A 21,410-nucleotide genomic window follows, 5' to 3' on the forward strand; every position below is an offset into this window, starting at 1 on the left:
ACTGTGTCATTTGGCTTTAGGTTTTAAAAGTGGTTGGGTAGGGGAGGGGTAGCGGGGGGGGGGCAGAGCAATGTTCCACTGCTCTCACAATAAATCATTGGGCGTCGTACGTCTGTGACCTTGCGGAGATTTTTCTTCTTTCCTCCATCTCGCATCCGATTTTTTTGGGTTGGGATGGGGCTGCGACGCCGGTCCTCGCCATAAACACCTCGGACTGCGCCACAATTGTCAACGGCGCACTCTGCGTGCCCGTAAACATTTATTTCTTCATCGTCCGATCAGGATAAACCTCGAATTATTTATAAGCTCCGGGCAAAAAAAATGCGGCTCCCTGAAGTGTGTTTAGGTTTTTTTTTTTAAAGCGCCAGGACATATAAGGGTTTGTATGTATAAAAGAGGCTATTGGGTTTTACAGTGTGCAACGCTAAAAGTTTAGTTTGACAGAATGTTCACGGTTGGGATAAATCGGGACACGTTCGCCAGCACTGGGTAAGCTGCATACCCAGCCACGATCATTTATTCCACTTTACATCGCTGTCGTTTCCAAAAAAACACGACTGAAAAACTTAGAGACAAAGGGCTCCCTCTCGACATGTATTCACGTGAATCGTCTGCAGATTAAGATTAACTTAGTCTCCACAATGTGTTATTTATGAACTCCTGGCAAATCGTCAGCGGCATGTTGGACCAAGATGGACGGTTTGCAACAAGTTGGTTGCCGACCTACCTGTGTGTGTGTGGCTGTGTTTGTGTGGCTGTGTATGTGTGTGTGGCTGTGTGTGTGTGGCTGTGTTTGTGTGGCTGTGTTTGTGTGGCTGTGTGTGTGGCTGTGTTTGTGTGGCTGTGTGTGTGTGTGGCTGTGTGTGTGTGTGGCTGTGTGTGTGTGTGGCTGTGGAGGGTGGCGTTTGTGCACAGACTGCCCTATATGACATCATAACAACAGTCTGGACCACTGGACGGGTTCCGCAGGACTGGAAGGATGCCCTGGTGGTCCCCCTCTTTAAGAAGGGGGACCGTACTGACTGTAACAACTACAGGGGCATCTCACTCCTCAGTGTGCCGGGTAAGGTCCTGGCAAGGATTATTCAACATCGCCTTGCTAGGCACGCTGAGGAGAGCCTTGCGGAGCCCCAATGCGGTTTCAGGAAAGGGCGGTCCTGCACAGATGCCATATTTTCTGTCCGTCTGCTACAGCAGAGGTGTAGGGAATTCCAAAAAGACCTACATCTCTGCTTTATTGACCTGGTCAAGGCCTATGATACCATCAGTAGGACTGGGCTCTGGGTTGTTCTTCGTGCTTTCGGAGTCCCTGACCCTCTGCTCCCGATCATTAAGGACCTTCATGATGGTGAGCGGGCCCGGGTAAAACTACGTGGCCGGGAGTCGGAGCCTTTCCCTGTACACCTTAGGGTGCGACAGGGATGTCCTCTGGCTCCCACATTATTTAACATCTATTTTGACCGCGTAGTTCGTGAAGCCTTCAATAGCTGTACCGGGGGAATTTCCATTTGGTACAGATATAATGGGAGGCTGATCGATGCCCGGGTGCGATCAATGGATGGCTCCCTATTGGTCAACCACGTTATGTATGCCGATGATTTGGTAATAGCTGCTCATTCAGAAGAGGAGTTGGAGACGCTGCTGCTGAGACTGGAGCGTGCCACTAAGAGGTGGGGCCTTACCATCAGCCCCACCAAAACTAAGCACCTGCCTGGGTATTTTGTACCATCGGACACTCCACCCCCACAACTCCCAATTGGTGATGGGGCAGTTGTGGAGAGAGTGGAGAGTTTCCCATACCTCGGCAGTATGCTTATGACCGGCTCCAGTTTATCAGCAGAGGTCTCACTCCGAATCAGTCGAACGGCAATATCTTTTCATCGGTTGCGTAACGCTGTGTGGAAGCTACCTGGTCTGTCGCTCCGCACGAAGCTTCAGGTCTTCTCGGCCACGGTCATTTCCTCCCTTCTCTACGCTTGCGAAACGTGGACCCCCCTAGTGGAGCATCTTCGCCGGTTGGAAACATTTAGGCTGGCCTGCCTACAATCCATCCTGGGTTTAACCAGGCTGGATTGTGTGAGGAGCTCACAAATCCTTGAAAGATCTGGGCAAAGTCCCATCAGTGAGCTCCTCCGGCAGGCAAGGCTGCGTTGGCTGGGTCATGTAGCCCGCATGCCCAGCCACCGCATGCCTAAACAGCTTTTGTTCGGCCGGATCGAGGGGGCTAAACGGGCGCGGCACGGGCTAGAGAAGAGATGGAGTGATGTGGTACAGGAGGACGTGGAGCTGAGTGGACTTGCCGATGACTGGTACCAGCGGTGTCAAGATCGGCCTCAGTGGAGGAGGCTCGTGAAGGACGCTACTGGGCAGTTGGAGGCAGTCGCCCTCCAACAACAACGGAGGGCGGAGGAGCGACGCTCACAACAACGAGCGGAGCGCCGGGTGGCTAAAGCACAGCAAGTTGGTACAGTAGGGGGCACAGGTGGGGCATCAGCCAGTCATCTCGGTCATCTCGGTCAGTCGACCCGTGGCACCTGGGTCTGCCCCGTGACCTCCTGCCAGCAGGCTTTCGACACTTCACGTGGCCTCAAGGTGCACTTGGCCTGGCACAAGCATCGTGGTGACGTCACCGCCACTTAGTGGCGAATGGCGGTTGTTGTTGTTGTGTGGCTGTGTGTGTGTATGTGGCTCGGGGAGCGGTAGTGTAGTGGTTCACGCTACGCTCTCGACCAACACCAGTGACGATTTTCTGAACCGATCCTGGGCCTCCCCGAGATCGACTCAGCACTTAGGGAGACAAAGGGAGACAAAGGCGGCCGGGCGTGGTACTGGCCACCCACCCCCTCGTGTGGTGCCGGCCTTCATCGGTGCTCGCTAACAGCACTTGCCCCAACAGTTAGTTAAGGCTATACGGGGGATCTCTGTCTTTATCTGTGCTGTGTGCTACATCCGTCTATGTTTAACTACATGCAAAATACTCAAGGAAATTGCAGACCATCTCAAAGCAGGAATTTTTCCTATAAATGGCTCGAGACTCCGAGGCTTAAGGCGAAGGAATTGAATTACAGTCGGTCGCATATCTGTCCGTCACATGCAGGAGTATTTGCCATGACCAGTTAACCACACGTACCCATTAAAGACGGCGTGATATGGCATTGCGAGGAGTGCGTTGGCATCTTGTTTGCCGAGGTTTCAATCTGGTGGGGCAGCCTTGGTAAATACTGCAGCAGTATTAACCGTAAAAGTACACGCCATCTGGTTCACAGCAGACATTAAAGATCCCGTGCCACGGTTCAATTTTGCTGGAGTGTATTTGGAGAAAAAAAATACTCACGAATTACTTACACAGCAATCGTCACCACCTGTTGCAAAAAGTTATCAGAACCTTCTTAAAAACAGTCTTGAGACTCATGGAGGCTTCTCCTTGGCTAAATTGTAATCATGAAATAACAACACCCAGTGCAGTACGTGCGTGGTTAACGGTTTATATATATATTTTTTATAGCCGTTCACAAGTCGTACACATTCAGTAATGTATTCTTAACCTTGCGTATATTCTGACATCCAGTCCAGCATTCCCCCACGGCTAAAGCAGGTTGTGCTTTGTGTCCTTTAACCCGTCGGTGCACCTATTTTATAGATGGTCACATATCCGACCGTTTCACATATTCACCATGACCTCGGACTCCCACTGAGTTGAATGTGCAACAGAGCTCATTCCCCACAGCACAGCGGCAAGTGGGCCTCTCTTCACACTGCAACCACGATGAACGTGACATACGAATACGGTCGCACTCAATTGCACCAAGGCCGTTATTATAATATATATTCAAATATGCTAAAAATGTACCCTCCAATATATTGCTATAAAATAGATTTGTTTATATTATTGTGGTTATGGTTGTACTTTATTAATCCCTAATCTCTGCCATTACATACAATGAAACAAAGGTAAAAAAGAAAAAAACAGAGCAATGCAATACAATACACTATTAGACATCATTGTAAAAAATCAAGTCCATCCTATGTGTTAGTGCATTTTTTATATTTTAGGCAGGAAATTCGTTCTCAAATTTAGATTTTTTTTTCTGTGGGGGGGGAGACCCCAGACCCCCTGGAAGATTTGGTCCCCCCCAATGTTGGACTCCATGGCTACGGCCTTGCATTGCACACTGCTCGACACAGATGAAGCACAATACCTTGCCGATTTCGTCAAGGAGCATAAATCATCACACAGTCCGGTTTAATCCAGTCACTCACAGCGGCTTTCGGCTAGCCATTGAACAAAGACGGCCAACGCATCGCGTGCTTTCAGGTGCACTTCTGCTGATCGTCTGGAACGCTCTTCCTTCCACTATTAGGAAGCCACTGGAGCCAGCCAATATGTGACTTTACCGAAAAAACCTAAGAGTATGAATCCTTGCAGTCACGAAATCTTCACATCTAGAGCCAATTTGAAATTTAGATCGAAAGCTCATTCCTTTCGAAATGCTTTTTTTGTGTTGTCCTTTTCCCACACTTCTGATTAGTATGGATTGGGTTCCATATGGTTCAAAAGCTCATACATAACGGAAGGGTTAAATCGATTGTTTTTAACCCACCAGGCCCACTTGCGCTGTACCACCATCATTGTGAAGTGAATGTAGAAACTGCCGTGTGGAATTCTCACCGACAGCGCTGCATCGTGACGTGGAACAAACACAAACAGGATTTTGCCAAACCAAGCAGGACCGTCAACTTCTTGTAAAGGAATCTTGAATAACTCCAAGGTTTTCCCTGGGTAAAAATAAAGTTTAGCCATAAATATTCGTTGCTCATGCAGACTTGTCAGAAGGTATTTGAGGGCCTACTCTTGCAGGATGGCCAGGGTGTCTTGTATCAGGTGGGATTGCACACACTGTCAAAACCTATAAAAAATGTTTTACCAGGTAAGGCTTCACTGAGCTCAATAGCTAATTTTCAGAAGCGATCTGGCCACAATTGATCACTCAACAAGTGACTTATCATGTGAACATGTATAGCAGCCAAATACTCAGCATGCATGTTTATGCAATGTGGAGGGGGAAAACCCAGAGGGACCGGAGAAAAATCCACGCAACCACGGGCAGAACATGACAACTCCAAATATACAGGCGTCAGGGTCGGGATGAAACTACGACCTCCTGTATACCAGGTGAGGTAGTTAACATCACCACCAGTGGCACCCCCATCATACCCTCACTCGACCTAACCCATCATACCATGACCGGCTGATGATCGACTACTGTACCCATTTACACTGCCAGGTGGACGGTGGACAGGCGGGTGGAAAAAAACCTTGTACCATTGTTTTAATTGCTGTGACGAGAAATTGAGCCAGTGAACCTCTGAATTGCAAGTTCAGTGTGCCAAGCATTACACACTGCAGCATTATCACTGGGTTATGTTTCACAAATACATGAATAAAAACGGACAGCCACACTTTAGCCAACTATTACACTGATTTATTAAATTAAAATGGCTTCGAGTGTGTAAACAGACATTCTTTCAAAGTTATAATGACAATCAAAATGATTTCGATATAGCTAAATAGGACTAAGAATCAATCAAAATTACTTTCGACTGTTTAAAAAACAATTTTAAAACTATACTAAATAAAAAATGTAATGTTTATTTATTCACTTAAAATTGCCATTTTAAAACATTTCCATAACTACACATTCTATACATTCTGGAGAAAAAAACATGCTTTGCACTGATGAATAAACACAACCCCTAAAGTAATCATCCATTTGTTTGTATCGCATCTGGAATTATTGAGATGCGAGTACAGCAATTATAAATGACTATCTACCAAATACAATCATAAAAAGTGTATATGGTCTTCAAAGAAACACGGTATGTTGTTTTACATTCACAATGTATTGCTGTTTGTGCAAGTGTTCAACAAAACCAGGCTAAATAAAGTAATCGTCAGTTAAAAAATAATCAAGTTTTTAGGATCACACGTACAGAGATTTGTCAAAAAATTAAGGCTAATCTGAAAACCACACAATCAAATCTTTGGCGTAAAAACCACCACACGTCCATACATTGACGGGCACAATGTTAAAATTAGCCTGATAAGAAAAATGCCACAAGGCCTCATCCACTCTTGCTAAGCAGCACAGAGTTTACTGCATAAAAACAAGCCAGTCATGTGTTAGTAGAATGGAAATCCGTACCATTATTTCCTGCCAAATAGTCAACTATTTTCTTCCTGTATGAAAATTTAAACGATTTGTCCAATGTTAACTTATTTTTATGCTGGTAGCTCCCTCTAGTGGAGGTTAAGACGCCCACAGTGGCACTAAAAAGTTGAAGGGCCACATCTTTACCTTTTGACAGCTCTTTCTGCCAACACATAAATCAATCAATCCTCATACGTTACTAGGCAGTCGCATGATACGCTCGTTAATCCTCTGCAATATCCTCAACGCCCCTAAAAAAACTACTAAACTCAAGAAGCCATAAAAAGCCATGCAAATTTTTACCAAATTCCATGCAAAAAAACCCCCCGCAATTCTTCACAAGGGCATTTCTATCTTTGCCGTGCCCGAAACAACCCTCTGTTTATACCTCTTTTCCACTGTACATCAGAGCTACACCGAGTCCATGCAAAGCCAGAGCCGCTCAGGACATCTGAAGTTGTTTTTCCACCACAGAACCAGAGCCGTACTGCTTGATGTCACAAACAATGGAAGCGTCATTATGTCTGCCTCTGGCCCTACATAACCTTAGGCCAGATTCGGACGTTTTTGTGAAGTCTGCATAAGATTTTGAATCAGGTTCGCCACGGCTTCGTATAAACGGTGGAAAAAAAACTTGAATCCTGAACCATGCCGAGCCATTTCAGCACGGCCTGCCATGGCTTGGTCGTAGTGGAACCGAGGTATTTATAAAAACAGGGTCGACGGCCACGTCCAGCTGAGGTAGAAAAACGGCAAATGGTAGAAACCCACCAATCCTGAGAGAGGGCCATGGTGGAAAATGCCCCCCACCCCCCTAATTTAAAATCGTTTGCGCTTGGGCAGGGTAGTACGGTACAGAGACTTTCCCAGGCTCTCAATGTACGTCAGGGTCATGATGTCCTTCGTCACCTCCACATGGACGAAGCCTCCAAGGGACTCAAAGTCGGAGAAGTGGAAGCGCAGGGAGTCCTCGGGCACCGCATCCATGTGCTTCAGCGACTCGTCGATGAAATTGCCGGCGCCGCTCAAGACGTAGCCGATGGGCGAGTCGGTCTCCTGGAGGTACTGCACGTGGGGGGCAAGGGGGGGTTAAAAGGTTAAGGTGAAGCCCTGGAACTGTTTGCTCATGGCCACTACTGGATGAAGGGCCTCTGCAGAACCCACCCCCTTACCCCCCACCAGATTGCATTTGACCTACTCTTCCATGCTGGCCGGATGTTTTAGAAAAAGTCGGAGGTACCCCACACACACAATTATACTGCTAGGTGGACAGAGGTGGGAGGATTTAAGAAAACTTGCCCTTGGTTTAACCGTTGGCAGTTTGTACCAGCGGCCCAAGGATTGCGTATCCAGTGAGCTAAGCCTGACTCACCATGGCAGCATCACAACAAAACGCAAAGACAAATAGCCAGACGTGACCACCGCTTCGCATCTTGCAGCACATGTGCCATGCAGGAGACTTTTCACCCCCCCCATCCCCCCAAGTAATTTCGTGCTATCCAATTGAGTAGTCTAACTGATGACTAAAATAGTCATATAGCCCAGCTTTAAAGTTGATTGTTGCTATCTCCACAATACATTTCAAAATATGTAACATGCATAGCATTCGCTCGTTCGACAAGAGGGAACTCGGGAGGCGCGGGGAACCACAGGCGAGTGGGAAGGCAGCAGCCACGCGGTGATCCGGCACAAACAACCACTCAAGACATCAGCAATGGGGATTCAGGCTTTAGACAAGTACAGATCATTCATGTCAGACACTCGCAAAGCGCACGCACAGTATAGTTACTGCAGTGTAGCGGCGGCACACACTTGGACTTGGGAAGTTGGGGTTAGTGGATCACGCAGCCATCAGGTGCGACAGCAACCCGCGAGGTGATATGGATAGTAGCATACCAGAGAACAGCAAGCAGGTTGTGGACCTGGGTTTCATCTATTCATCAAAGGGATGTACCATGTTATAATACTCATTTATCCAGGTAAACCACACAGTCCAAGGTCTTTTTCAGGATCCTGCATTAGAGGAGTTATATTAAGGTGTTATCACCCAGTTACTGAGTGTTCATACACGTGGGAGGAAATCAGGGCACCAGGAGAAAACCAACGCGAGGGAATAACTCAATCCCATAGGACCTCCGATTAGCACGGTTGGCTATGTACTGTGCGAAAGTTCAACACGTAAGATATTAGCCCAGTGCTGCACGCGCCTTCTCCTGGCAAGCCAGGGTACAGCACCTCCTCGACGCCCTGTTCAGCTATCCACCAACCCTCGCTGCTACCTCCACAGCAGCAGAATTATTCATTACAGGCCACGTGCGGAAAAGCCACAACTGCCCGGGACCAAATCACGAAGCCGCCCCCCTGCCTGCAGTATGCGGATCGGGTTCACAGATCATAAGGGTATATACACGGATACCAACGATGGCCTCGGCACGTTGGTTTGTTGATACAGGGCGGCTCAACGCAAAGCACATGCAACGTGCAGTGCGGTGGTGCCCGTATGCCCCACCTGCAGGTTGTGGTCGTGCCCACAGAAGTAAGCGGTAGCCTGGTACTTCTGCAGCAGCGGGTGGAGATGCTTGACCAGACAGTGGGTGGGGCCGTGTTCAGCCACCGACCACACGGGGAAATGCCCTGCGACCACCACAAACTCCGACCTGGGTGGCATAAACATCATCCCCCACCATGGGACTTTAAACATTGCAAATAAAACCAGAGCTCGGAAACAAAAATCGTGCACACGTATGGATTACGCAGTGCTTTCCCGCCAGACGTTTAGGTTGGGTAGCCGTAAGAACAAAAAGCATTTGCATTTTTTGCACTGGAAGGCTTCACTACATTTTGCACAACCCCCTTTGATCAATATGACCAGTTATCAAGAGGGTATATTCCTACTTTCAACAACTTTACACCCAAGTTTCGTTCATAATGGATGTTTACAGTCTACGGCCAGAACTTCATTGTTGAAACTGTGCCCTCGCATTAGTTGGGCAAGGTGGCGCAACTTGTAACTCACCACAGGAGAGGTAAGACATACGTTGTAAAGTCTCAAGAATGATCACCTTCGAGACTCGTGGTTTTAAACAATGTTGAGTGTCTCTGCCGTGCTACGGATTCCCACATTTTGACATTTTGTTTACCCTGTTGTAAATAATGCAGTCGGCCATTATTTATTGCAGCGTCTCACCGTGGCTGCTGCTGCCAATGGTTCATGTCTCGTGCAAGGGTCAGCTACACAAGTTTTGTCTTTACGACGCAGCCTTTCTACGTAGAAAACATGGAAAATGTATAACTCCAAGGTGATTATTTTTCTTTAATTTAATGGTGTTCACCAAGTGCTGTGCATTAGCCTAGTGCTGCTATGTAAACTCATTTAGTAACAGCCCCCACTTTAATCAAAAGGTAGGCTCCCCTTTCGCTGCTTGACGGTTATGTCTGCTTCATGCTCTTGTTTTTTCCCCTCCGTTTCTTGATTTTCCCTCAGATCATTGGGTTCCCCTCATAGTGTAATGCGCCAACCATGATGCGACCGCTACACACACACACACACACGGGCCGTGGCGTGCAGCGCTATCTATGCAGCCACTCACTTGGCCGCCTTGAGTTTCTCCTTGAGCCACTGCAACTGCCTGTTGGAAAGCTCGAGGTCTTCGGGACCCTCAGGCTGCCCGTGCCCAAAGTCATCGGTGTTCCCGCACATCGTGATCGTGTCGATCATGAGCAGGGTGAGGCTCGCATTGGAGCCTGGAATGGGCAGCACCACGTCGTAGTAGAAGTCCGGGAAGTGCCTGCACGACGATGACGACGTTAAGGATTTTGTGCATTGTGCACAGAATTGCAGTCGTTCAGAATCCCAAAGGAGGGCAACTCTTAGACCATTATACCTCAGTTTCAAAAGGGGGCATTAAAAACATCATGGGGGTGGGGGGGCAGTATGACAAGACAATGTTAAACAAGCTTCATAACAAACGTTCAATGCCAAGAATAATTCAATGCTATTGGTTTTGTATCATCGTGCATTCTTCTTCAGCTCTCTCTCCCCCTATGTGTCGGAGGAAAGGCAGCGGTGACCCCTTACTTAAATTGTGATAACTTCTGCGCCGACAATGTTTGACTTGATGATAAAAACATAGAAAAGAGGGGAGGGTTGAGCCTTCAACTTGGAGGATTGGGCCCATTTCCAGGCCAGCCAATGCTACGGGGCTCGGGGGAGGGTACACGCAGCAGGTTTGAGCGTCGATTTTTTTGTGGGAAGTAGCCGGGTAGCGAAGCGGGTTTTACTGCCCACGTGTTGCACATTTTAAAAACACCGACTTGAACAACTGAAATTCCCCTAAGGCACGTGTACCAATTCTCTTATGTCACATCTGCTGTTACCACATCGTCACCACAACCTTCCATCTCCCCCTCGATCTCCCTCTCCCCCTTTTTCTGCCCTGCACCAGCAGCAGCTCTCCATAGCCCTTCTTAACCCTTTCCGAGACGACTGCATGTTTCAGGACGAGTCCCGTTCACCGCCGAATCTCGGAATGTGCAAAGCCGTTCAGCGTTAATTTTATATTAGAGGTGGTAGAGCACTGTTTTTAAGACCTTGTACTCACCGCAAAGAACTGTAGTGACAAGACCGCTCTATGATAGCTGGTGCCAAACCATGCGACAGGCCCTTCCACATGGCTTTGTGGGAGCCTCGGTAACGATAAAATATTTTTTTTACTTCTGGTTCTGTTACGCTGACGTACACATTCTCCAGAACAGTAAAGGGTTAACTTCATCTTCTTGCCAAGCCTCCACCTTCATTCCTCCTCCTCCCCCCTCTCTCTCTAAAGATATTCCCAATGTCCACCTTATCGTTCTCAACTCCCTTCTTTCAAGCACCCTGTCTTCTTTCTCTCAAGTCTACATGAATAAAGAGACTGTATTGACAAGTGGGAGAGACAGGACCGAGTTCTGCTTAATAGGTGCTGGGGAACAACCCAAGGATTTGTAAACGTGCCCAAGGGACTTGGGGAGCAGCATTACCAGCGAGAGGAGCGATGAGAGTAGGCGATCTGCGCCGACACGTTGCCTTTGTGGTCGTGGTTGCCAGCGATGACGTACCAAGGAATGTGCAACTCTGGCGCAGAGTACACGGACTCAAAGGTTTCCTGGAGGATGGATTTTTTTTTATGTTAACACCAGCGCACCGTCACGATTTATTTGCTGGTGGAAAAAGTTGTTTATCCTGTTTGGGACAAAAATGGACAAATCTGCCGACAATGGAAGCACTAAATTATGGCGGCGAAGCACTTTTTTTACAATGCAATTTTAGGAGAAGTTGTCGAAATAGGTCACATGCATCGTGTTTCCTACGAGAGCCACTATTGCAATTTGGTATGGCAATGGTTAAAGCAAATTTAACTATAACTTGATTACCCAAGAAGCAACCAATCGGAAGATTTTAACTTTCACCCTTCCAGATATCATCCACCATGCTCCAACTCAACCACCACATTCTCTCCCCAATGAATCCCATACAGCCTCGGGTGGGGGGATAGGCAGCAAACTAGATTTGGTCCAGATTAGGGCAACTACATTTTTATACAGCGGGAAAATGGGCCATCAACCATTGCCGGTGATTGTAGCGATAACCGCTATAAAATTATTTTAGTGCATCACGGTTGCCGCACTGTGATGGAGCCATCGTTAAAATGGAGACAGAAAATAAATTACATGAATATAAACGAGACAGTAAAAAGGTTAAGATGCAGCCCTGCAATTTCTTGAGCAAGCAAATGCTGGCAGAAGGGCCTTCATTCGAGGTAGCTCTAGACAGCCCCTATTACAGGGTATTTGGCCTCATCGTCCACACTGCAAAAAGGTCTTGAAAAAGGTGAGAGTACCCACACTTCACCCCACCACAGACACATGGCCTGCCGATCGACTCGGGTGCACCCGTTCATTTACATTGCTGGGTGAACAGGCATTAAGGGGGTTTAAGAAACTTGCCCAATATTTGAACTGCTTTACCTGTAGATCGAATTGAACCTGCAGCCAGGGTGCTATAACCATTACACCATGGCAGCACCCCTAACTAGACAGTACAAGATGGGAAAAAATGATGCGTTCCCCGAATAGAAAAAGCATTAAAAATGGCTACTTTTGAGGCAATGGCACATCTGCACAGCACTGGAAGAGCCATATCCCAAAAACTTCGCCAATTATATACTTTTTATTTTAAAGGCATTGTTGACAGAAAAGTGTGACACGTTGGAGTGCTATTTGTACTTGCGCAGCACTGCCAACGAACACAGTTTCACCACACAAGTAGTTTTATTCTTGAATGGAATCGCAGTTCCGAGCCATTAGGCACCCGAAGCACTCGCCGAGAAGCGGGGATCATCGACGCTGCGGACGCCTGTGAAGTAGAAGTTGTCTCCAAGCGCCAGCACGAAGTCGGCACCCATGGTCTGGGCCACGCGAGTCATCCCCTTTGCCGTGGCCACCTCCAGCGGCGTGACGTAGGGCGGCAGCGGAAGGCCGCCCCAATCCCCAACGGCGATGAAACGCAGTGCCGGCTTAAGCTGATCTCCTACCGAAGATTGCACAGGTTCCGTACAAGTTAGCTCACTACTTCATCGCTGCCATCATCACTGCTTCGGAATAAAGATTGACATTGTCCCCCGCACCTCCCGATTAGCATAGTTGGCTACATACGGTGCGAAAGAAGTTCATACATACATTATAGGGCACTTAACTGCCACAAAAGCACATTGCATCACATTACAAACGCTCCAATAACGTGTTGCAATCCAGCAAGGGGACAGTGACAGCCGTCCCTGTGCGGCACAAGGCATACACGGCACCAGCCTGCAAATGGCCACGAGTCTGCTTGTAAGAGGCAGTGTTGCCACGTAGCTTCCCAATTAAGTCACTTAAGTAATTTATCAAATGTGGGTAATTCAGATTTATGAATATTTTCCAACTTGCTCCTTTTTAACGCTTTTCACCCAAATAAGCTTTATACGTTAGCTCTATCGGTCGGTCCACCTGTAACAAGGGGGCACGATAACTCTCAAAGATGATGCAAAAATGAACCAAATTGTAAAGCGGTGTTTGTTGTTTGGGACTCACCCAATTGAAAGCCGGACACATTCATAAAAGGGTTTGCCAAAACTTCGAGAGACAAACCGGAGAGAAAAAATAACTGTTTGCAATCCTAATGCTATTTATCCAGGGAATACTCATTGAGTCTCAAGGACCTGTATTGGCAGAGCCAATTCATCATTGTTAATGCAGAGGGGATGTCAAGAGATGATTGAACTCTATGAACGGATAATTCTAAAATATCTACATAAGTCACCAACCTGTTTACTCCACTGCCATCCAGATTTGTGTTCATCACAATGTGCAATTCGTAATCTCCTGGTCTCCTAAGCACACGATTACAGCGGTGTTCTTCCAAAAATATCAGAAGTCTCTTTTAGACATTCACGTATAAATGTAATCTATTACTCAGAAACTTTTGTTTGGGCAGAATTGAAAGCCTGGACTGGATTCAGCTGTTGGAATCTATCGATAATAAATTTCAGATGCTGTGTGTAATGTACCAGTCTTTCAAAAACAACACATTTTGCGAGATGTTTACAGGGCAAGTGTAAACACCGACGCAGGACATGCACGTGCTCTTAAACCAAGAATATATACACCACTATCTACGCCAAAAGCCTTAGCTTCTGTATGGCACATAAGATTAACATCACATTATAAAATGAGCCGTTACGGCAAAAGCAAATGTTGGCAGCAGTAACGCATCAAGAAGGAAATTTACGCCATAAAAAAGTGGAGAGTCTATGACCTCAGCACCTGGAATGTGTTCAATCTCAGAGCCAAGCAGGTTTGCACTTTAGAAAGTGCTTTGGTGGGCAACCACCAATGCAAAAATCAAGCCGGTCGGGGCTACATGCTGGGCAGAGGGCAGTGCATAAAAACAAAGACATGATGGTATTGGACTTCTCTGCTCCCATGTCTATGCATGCCGTCTTCACCGACCCACACTGCCCAGTGGTGGAGTTATGGTCAAACAAGTACCATGACTCACACTTTGGGGGGGGGGGGTAGGGGGCACTCATCCAGCAGTGGATTGGGCCAGAATTCGGTACACGTGGATAGGTTTAGGGCTCTGGAGATTGTGGGATAAAAAGGTTCAGCTTGCATTCAAAATGCAAAATCAGCACGAAAGGGATTTGCAATATAAAGACCGCTTACTCATACAAAAACACGTATAATGTGGGTCTGATTGTTTGCGAATGTGGTTGTCTTGCGTCAAACGCCTCCGACTGCATAAACAAGCGTGTGGTTATAATGTATGCAAAACAATGGGGCCGAGACTTGCACTCACAAACACTTAATCTTGTGTGTATACAGCACAGCATAGTAACAGGCAGAATATATTGTTATACACAATCGTAATTAACGGGCCGTGCTTTGTTATTTGCAATGTATTCAGTGATCAGTTAGTGCTTTGGGAAGTGACACATCTTCTGGGTGGAGGAGCTTGAAAATAGAAAATCAATTTCTGAATCAGTCATTAGCAAGGCAAAACGCACACTTTTTTTTATCAACAAGGCAGTCTCTTTGTGAATGCTATCAGTAGTGTTTTCAGAGAGTTTCTACACCACTGCCAGTTTATTACAACAGCTACATCGATTACAATGGGGGCGGGGGGGGCGCATTGCACAATGTGCCCTCTTATTTCAAACGAAGGCAACCCTATTTATTTTAAAGGTCATATGGAAGCCGAGGACCTGTCACAAACAAGATGGTAATAGCAAGCAAATGGCTGTATTGCTCACCTCCACTATTTTATTGTCCATCTCCCTTCGCCTTTCTACCACTGCCCCATTTGGTAATTGTTATCACTTCTCTGCATATGTAAAGTGCTTTGAGATCCAGTCGCATTAAAGTGCTTGTAACACAAATATAACAATTTATGTATGGCCTTGTCTCACCTTCGAGACGAAAGTACGCCTTACAGCACAGTTTCAAAGTTAATGCATGCATTTGCAAAGCCTGTTTACATGTTTCACCACGCGTGATTGTGGTTAATGTAGACCTCATGCCTTGTAATAGGTGTCTATTTAGTATTTGAACATCTTAACACCTGTATTCTTGCTAGAAAGGATAAAGCCTATTATTTATGTTTATCATCATCTTGATACTGTCAAAAAAGTTATTATTGTTAATAATTTCCTCATCTAGCCCGAGACCAAATCCCCCGGAATGAACCCCATCTTGGTCAGATCTCCGGGGCCAAGCCGGTTGAAGCTGTCTTCCCGACAGACCTGTTCTTCACCTGAGGACGGCTGCTTGCGTTGTGGACGAAACTTCGTGAGAATTATTTTACTATGTTTTATTTTTTTAATTTTATTATTTCCCGTCTACGTGACTTTACCGAAAGAACCAAGAAGAAAAAAGCATAAATCGTGCTTGGATGAGTCACTGGCATGTATACAATCGGTGTAGACTGCTAGAAGACTACATTGTCAGCAGTGGGAGTTACCTGGCAAAATAAAAAAAATGGTTTATAGGTTTAGAGATGAAGTGCAGCCTAAACAGTCCTGGACTATGCTCCCAATCCAAGACACTCCACCTTCACCAACCTGCACTGACCAGCATGGTGAAGTATGGTCACACAATCGTGGTTGAAACACGAGTACCTTAATTCTGGGTATTGTTTTCTCGACCTTAATTTTCTTACAATTTAATTTTTAATTTTAGAGAGCCAACTTATGTTACAAGAATGTGTTGTTTTTTTTACATGTATTTAATATTGATACATGTGCACAGTATTTCTCCTGTGCAGTGGTTGTCTGCTCAGATTATGTTTTTAATGTCGTATTTTGACTTAAATTATTATTGCCAACCATGACAGGTTTTTTTGGGTTAGATCGCTTAAATGTGTCCTTATGTTGTGGCTTTTCTCTCCCACACACCAGTGTGCTGTACTAGTACCGAATTGGCATGTTCTGTTTACGTGACAAACATTAATAATAGTACTAGTCTGTGTCGGGTGGTGGCAAGTTTCACGACACATTTATATATTCATGCGATCTAACCCAAAAAAACTGATTATGGAGATGGATGATATTGGACGCGAAAGCCGACGTGTTTAACTGATTGTCAAGTTGGCGAGCCAGATATCACTTACAAAAAAAAACGTACTATTCATTTCTCACCCAGTAAAAAAAACACAATTAAACAAATTAAATGGTGAGGGACTTACCTGGCTTTAGGCCTCCTGGGTATGAGAAGACGCCTCCACATGCCACCAGCGTCAGCAAAGTCACGAGGGTGAACATGTCTGCTATGCGTAGGCCACCCATTATGCAGGAATCTGGCAAGGGCTTGGGGTCAGGAGCAAGGGTTAGGGGTCATTAAAAAGGAGAGGGCAAGGGGGGAAAACAGCGACCACGTGAAAAACAACACCATTGCAGAGCCTGTCTCGATGCGTTGTCAGGTTGTATCTCATGTTGTTAGGCATCATGTGCATGTAGAATATATTTAGCACTGTATGTATCCAACTGTGCTAATTGAAGGTCACTCCACGTGCTGGATAGGTGCTTCTTCGGGAGATGGATTTATCTTTATGAGTTTTTTTTATTTACAATTGAATTCAGTTCCTAACGAAGCTCCTGGAATATAGAGTGCTGAGGAAAACAAACACTGGAAAACAGCAAATCCGCGAAATACTACACGCAGCTGCACGGATCCATGAGGCGGCTGAAATTACCAAACCAAAGCCATTGTTTCAAACAGCAGGGTGTGCCATAGCTTTTAATTTGAATGCAGATTTAGGGTTGTTTACAATCCCGTTTTTGACAAAATAAAATAATACTGTATACAGTAAGATAAAACGATATTACACCCAAGAAGTAATACAATAATATTAATATAAAACAATAACAATTCTCACAACACGAATAAACAATTAGTGAGAATTGTTATTGTTTAAATTAATATTATTTTATTATTTCCCTTCTACGTGACTTTACCGAAAGAACCAAGAATATGAATACCTGCAGTCACGAAAGCTTTAAATCAAAATTTACACCCAAGAACTTAGAATAATTCACCTGATTAAAGTGTGATGTTGTCCGATTTTGTTACCCTACATTTTTTAAGCAATAAGCTTGGATTCTTCATTGTTATTTTGACCATCTGTTCTGATGTTTGTTTACAACCCTGCATTCACAATACCAGATTACAAAACAAACCAAAAGGCCTACGAAATTTACCACACAGCTTACCAAGTGGCCCTAAACTGTAGTTTTGGGAAAGATTGCCCCATACCGTACCTAGAATTTTTTAAAATTAATTTAAGGACATCAGCTCAAATTGAGCTTCCATTTTGCTCGTGGACTTCTAGGCCATGGGACATTTTTGTTTAGATACAAGTCCTCTGTCACTCCTGGAAGAATGTCAGGAGTGACCATAGTTTCGCCAAGCTCGTCAAAGTGGGTTGAAGGGCCAAAAGCCATATTTCCTTATATAAAAACGAAAAATCTATTAGAATTCCATCCTGTTGGGTTTGTTACAAGTTTATTACACGAAAAATAGGCACCATTTTTCCGATACATTATCATCACTGGACTGTAATGTTTATTTTGAGATACCTTATACTTAAATGGCTAGTCCAAAAATTGCCTTTCCATAGAGTATGTTTACCACGCCAAGCACAGGACTTCGTATCACGTGCCTGCAGCTTGGCAGACGTTAAACGAATACATTGGCCTATCATAATCACAAAAGCTACCATCATGAAAGTTCGGCGAGACTTGGGGACTTTCCCATTTAATACGGTTTGTGTACCATGTAGAGAAGCAGAACGTTGTTGTAACATTTTTGTAAACAAAAGGTTATCTTGGACTGGAGCTTGGGCACCGTTTTCTGACCATGTGGGAGAACACTGTATGATGGCACAATGTACCGCTGTGGTTGGGTCACATCAATGTGACGGCCGAGGTGTCAACCAGCATGATGCAGTCCACGGTGTTACACGTGCATGCTGAACTTCTTTCGCACCATACGTAGCCAACCGTGCTAATCGGGAGGTGCAGGAGAAGGACAAACTAAAACGCAGTTCTAAAAGCGTTTTTCAATCTATATGATTTAGGAGTGCATAACCCCAGTGGCTTCCAAATATCGGAAGGAAGAGCGTTCCAGACGGCCACAGAAGCGGCGAATCGCTCACCTTGCAACCAACCTCTACATCGTTTCACTCGTCCACGACCCAAGGTGGACTCGTTACACATCTGGACCACGAAACACGTGGCGCTTTGGGGAGGGGGGTGGCCTTCACCCATTAAATAGATTGGACAATCAACTAACTGTAAACTCTTCTTACAAGATCATCATCATCGGAGCCTTCAAGGAGTTTATTTTGAATGGGTTTGTAACACAATGGAGGTCTCCTATAAACAGCTTAGAACAAAAGCCCCATTGTCACGCAAAGGTTCGACTGGAATGGACTTTAGGAGTTGGTCCTGTGTGTTAATACGATCTAACTCACCATTCAAACTAGATTAGAAGCTTTCGTGACTGCAGGAATTATTATTTGGTTCTTTGGGTGAAGTCACGAAGAAAGAAATTAAATAACAGAATACGACGTTTCGATTGCAACACAAGCAACCATCATCAGGTACGAATGAAAGAGAAAATATAGTAAACTTGGAAATATAATGCAATACAAACACAGAGTCGGCCAACACAACAAGTCAACACCACCTGGTTGATTACATTATTCCAAAGATTGATACATTTGAGAGAGAGACAAAATATAGACACGGAGACACACAGACAGACACATAAGTAGAGAGAGATGACACAGAGAGAGACACACACATAGGCCTACGTGTGTCTGTCTGTGTCGCTGTTTTGTATCTCTCAAATTTAGAAATCTTTGGAAGAACGTAATCAACCAGGTAGGGTGTTGACTGTTATGTTAACCGACTCTCTGTGTTGTATTGCATTACATTTCCAAGTTTACTAGGTTTGTTTTCGCATTCATTTGTACCTGATGTTGGTTGCCTGTGTTTCAATCGAAACGTCTTATTCTATTATTATTTAATTTCTTTCTACGTGAGTTTTCCGAAAGAACCAAAGACTAATCACATTCGTCAAACAACTGCCTTTAGGAAAAAATATGCAAACATTAGGCAACCCAAAAGGGCCTTCTTCATGAGCACACAAAGTGCAATGAAAGAGGGTCATTGCCCAAACCCTCTACTACTACTATATATACTTTTCGCTTAAAAAGAGTTGTTAAATTGCTTGTTTGAGGTTTGCAAACCAGAGTATCACCACCAAATAACCCATTGTGTTCGCAGTTTTATTAAGGCATCGTATGAGGAGGCCCCGTTTATCCACGTCTCATGGACAAAGTCCACGTGCACAAGTCATCACATTGATGATGTACCGATGATCTCCCAGTATCGTGATTCACCACAACAAAAGTCGTCCATAAAGCAGCCCTTGGTAAATGGGAGGTTATTTGACCATACTTCACCACGCTGGTCAGTGTCAGAACAGGTGTTGATGTATTCACAATTGAACTCTTCCGAAACGGTACTTACAAGGGCGTTTAAAAAAGGAATACAATGCTAAATATAGATGTGCAATTAACTTCATATTTTAAAGAACACATGGTTATATTGTTTAAAGTAATTTACAGCGCTTTGTCAATGCACTGCTGGATGAGTGGGTCATGTTTGACCATACTTCATCACGCTGGTCAAGTGGGGAGTAATCAATAAATAACGCAGTGCGCTAACCACAGCGCCACCGCTCCCAATGTTTAACATTTATCCACTGCTGGATGAAGGCATCCCCCTCCACTTTAGCTCTTAAACACAAGTCGCTTGTAAATAATTACTCGCTGTTACACAATGTAATGTTAGGAGACGGTGGTTGAAGTCTTAACTGACTACAACACACTTGGTAAGCTTCATAAAGTGTAGTAAGAGGTAAGTCGTCAACTTTCATATTTCTCGCACAACGACGAGGTTGGCTAAGTTTCAGTGTTGTATTCGTACACACATCTTCCAAGTGTGTGTTGAATGGGGAACATTAGCAACAAAGTAGCCCAAGGATGGGGCCGCGATAACAAACTAAACACACACACGGGGGTAGCAAGGTCACAATAATACAACACAATCCCCGTGATGTATCAGAATCATTGAAGCGTGGCTCTTAGCCTCTTACCATAGACGAAGGTTTCACGTTACAGTGTTAAAGGTTAAAGGAGTTTCACAAAATCGCAGACAAATCGTGCGAAACGATTCGCAAACTAATCCACTTTCTTTCCTTTAAAGTTCCAAACACCGCCACACAATGAACCACGGAAGGGCGATCAGAGCTCCATATACACATCACCAACACAACAACAACAACAAACACAGAACGAGACACGAGACATAATAAACACACCACGTCCAAGGGCCAGTGGCCGAAACGTCGCCTCTTGTACGAGGCAAGTTTCCGTGTTGATTACCGAGGGCTGTTGTCAGTGCTGTAACAAAGTTGTTTTTTACCTTTGCACGGAACTTAATTGGAGAATTCAAACTTCAGTTTCGTGGTCTTCCTCTGTGGGGATCGCTCCGCTGGTAAGTAGACGAGAATAGCCCCAACGCAACCACCACCACCATCAACAACCACCACCACCAACAACAACAACGAAAGCCTTGGCCCACAGGTTGTCCTTCAGGACGCAGACAATTCCTCGAACCCAAGAGGGCACCAACCCTCGTGGCGATCACAAACCCTGCCCGCCTGCCCGGAGTAGAACAAAAACCCGCACACACAATGTCGCCTCCTCCCTCCCCCTCTCTCTCCCGTATGTTTCAACACTTCCGTGACCACAATCGACGTGAAGACGGCAACTCACCACTGCCAAGTCGTCGGCAGGAGGCGCAATCCCGACGCTCTTTGTCCGTGATGGATCTCGCACGTGCAGTTGTGCCGCCTCTTGCCGGCCACGTGTTCCTGTGATTGCTGCGGCGTTTTAAATTCCAAGTGAATTGGAACTAGGGCTGAACGATTTGGGAAAAATAGCTAATTTTCGATTTTTCTGACAGATATTGCGATTTGATTTGCGATTAAAAAAATTAAAGTCAAGCTTCAGTTCAATATTCACTGTGTAGTAGATTTAAAACGTGTGATGGAGCA

General features: G+C 45.4%; 1 protein-coding gene across 1 annotated transcript; it reads right to left on the bottom strand.

The window, feature by feature from the left end:
* Positions 1-5,467: 5,467 nt before the first annotated feature.
* On the bottom strand, positions 5,468-21,062 carry ACP5 (acid phosphatase 5, tartrate resistant). Its single transcript, XM_061562198.1, has 7 exons — positions 20,777-21,062; positions 16,471-16,591; positions 12,572-12,777; positions 11,229-11,353; positions 9,800-9,997; positions 8,719-8,866; positions 5,468-7,274 (listed from the first exon to the last, which is right to left on the bottom strand). The coding sequence occupies exons 2-7, from the start codon at positions 16,568-16,570 to the stop codon at positions 7,029-7,031; spliced, it is 1,023 nt and encodes a 340-aa protein (XP_061418182.1). The 5' UTR covers positions 16,571-16,591; positions 20,777-21,062; the 3' UTR covers positions 5,468-7,028.
* Positions 21,063-21,410: the final 348 nt, after the last annotated feature.

The sequence above is a fragment of the Lethenteron reissneri genome, chromosome 4 (assembly GCF_015708825.2).
Source record: "Lethenteron reissneri isolate LAM-NWPU_2019-01 chromosome 4, ASM1570882v1, whole genome shotgun sequence".
Taxonomy (NCBI): Eukaryota; Metazoa; Chordata; class Hyperoartia; order Petromyzontiformes; family Petromyzontidae; genus Lethenteron; species Lethenteron reissneri.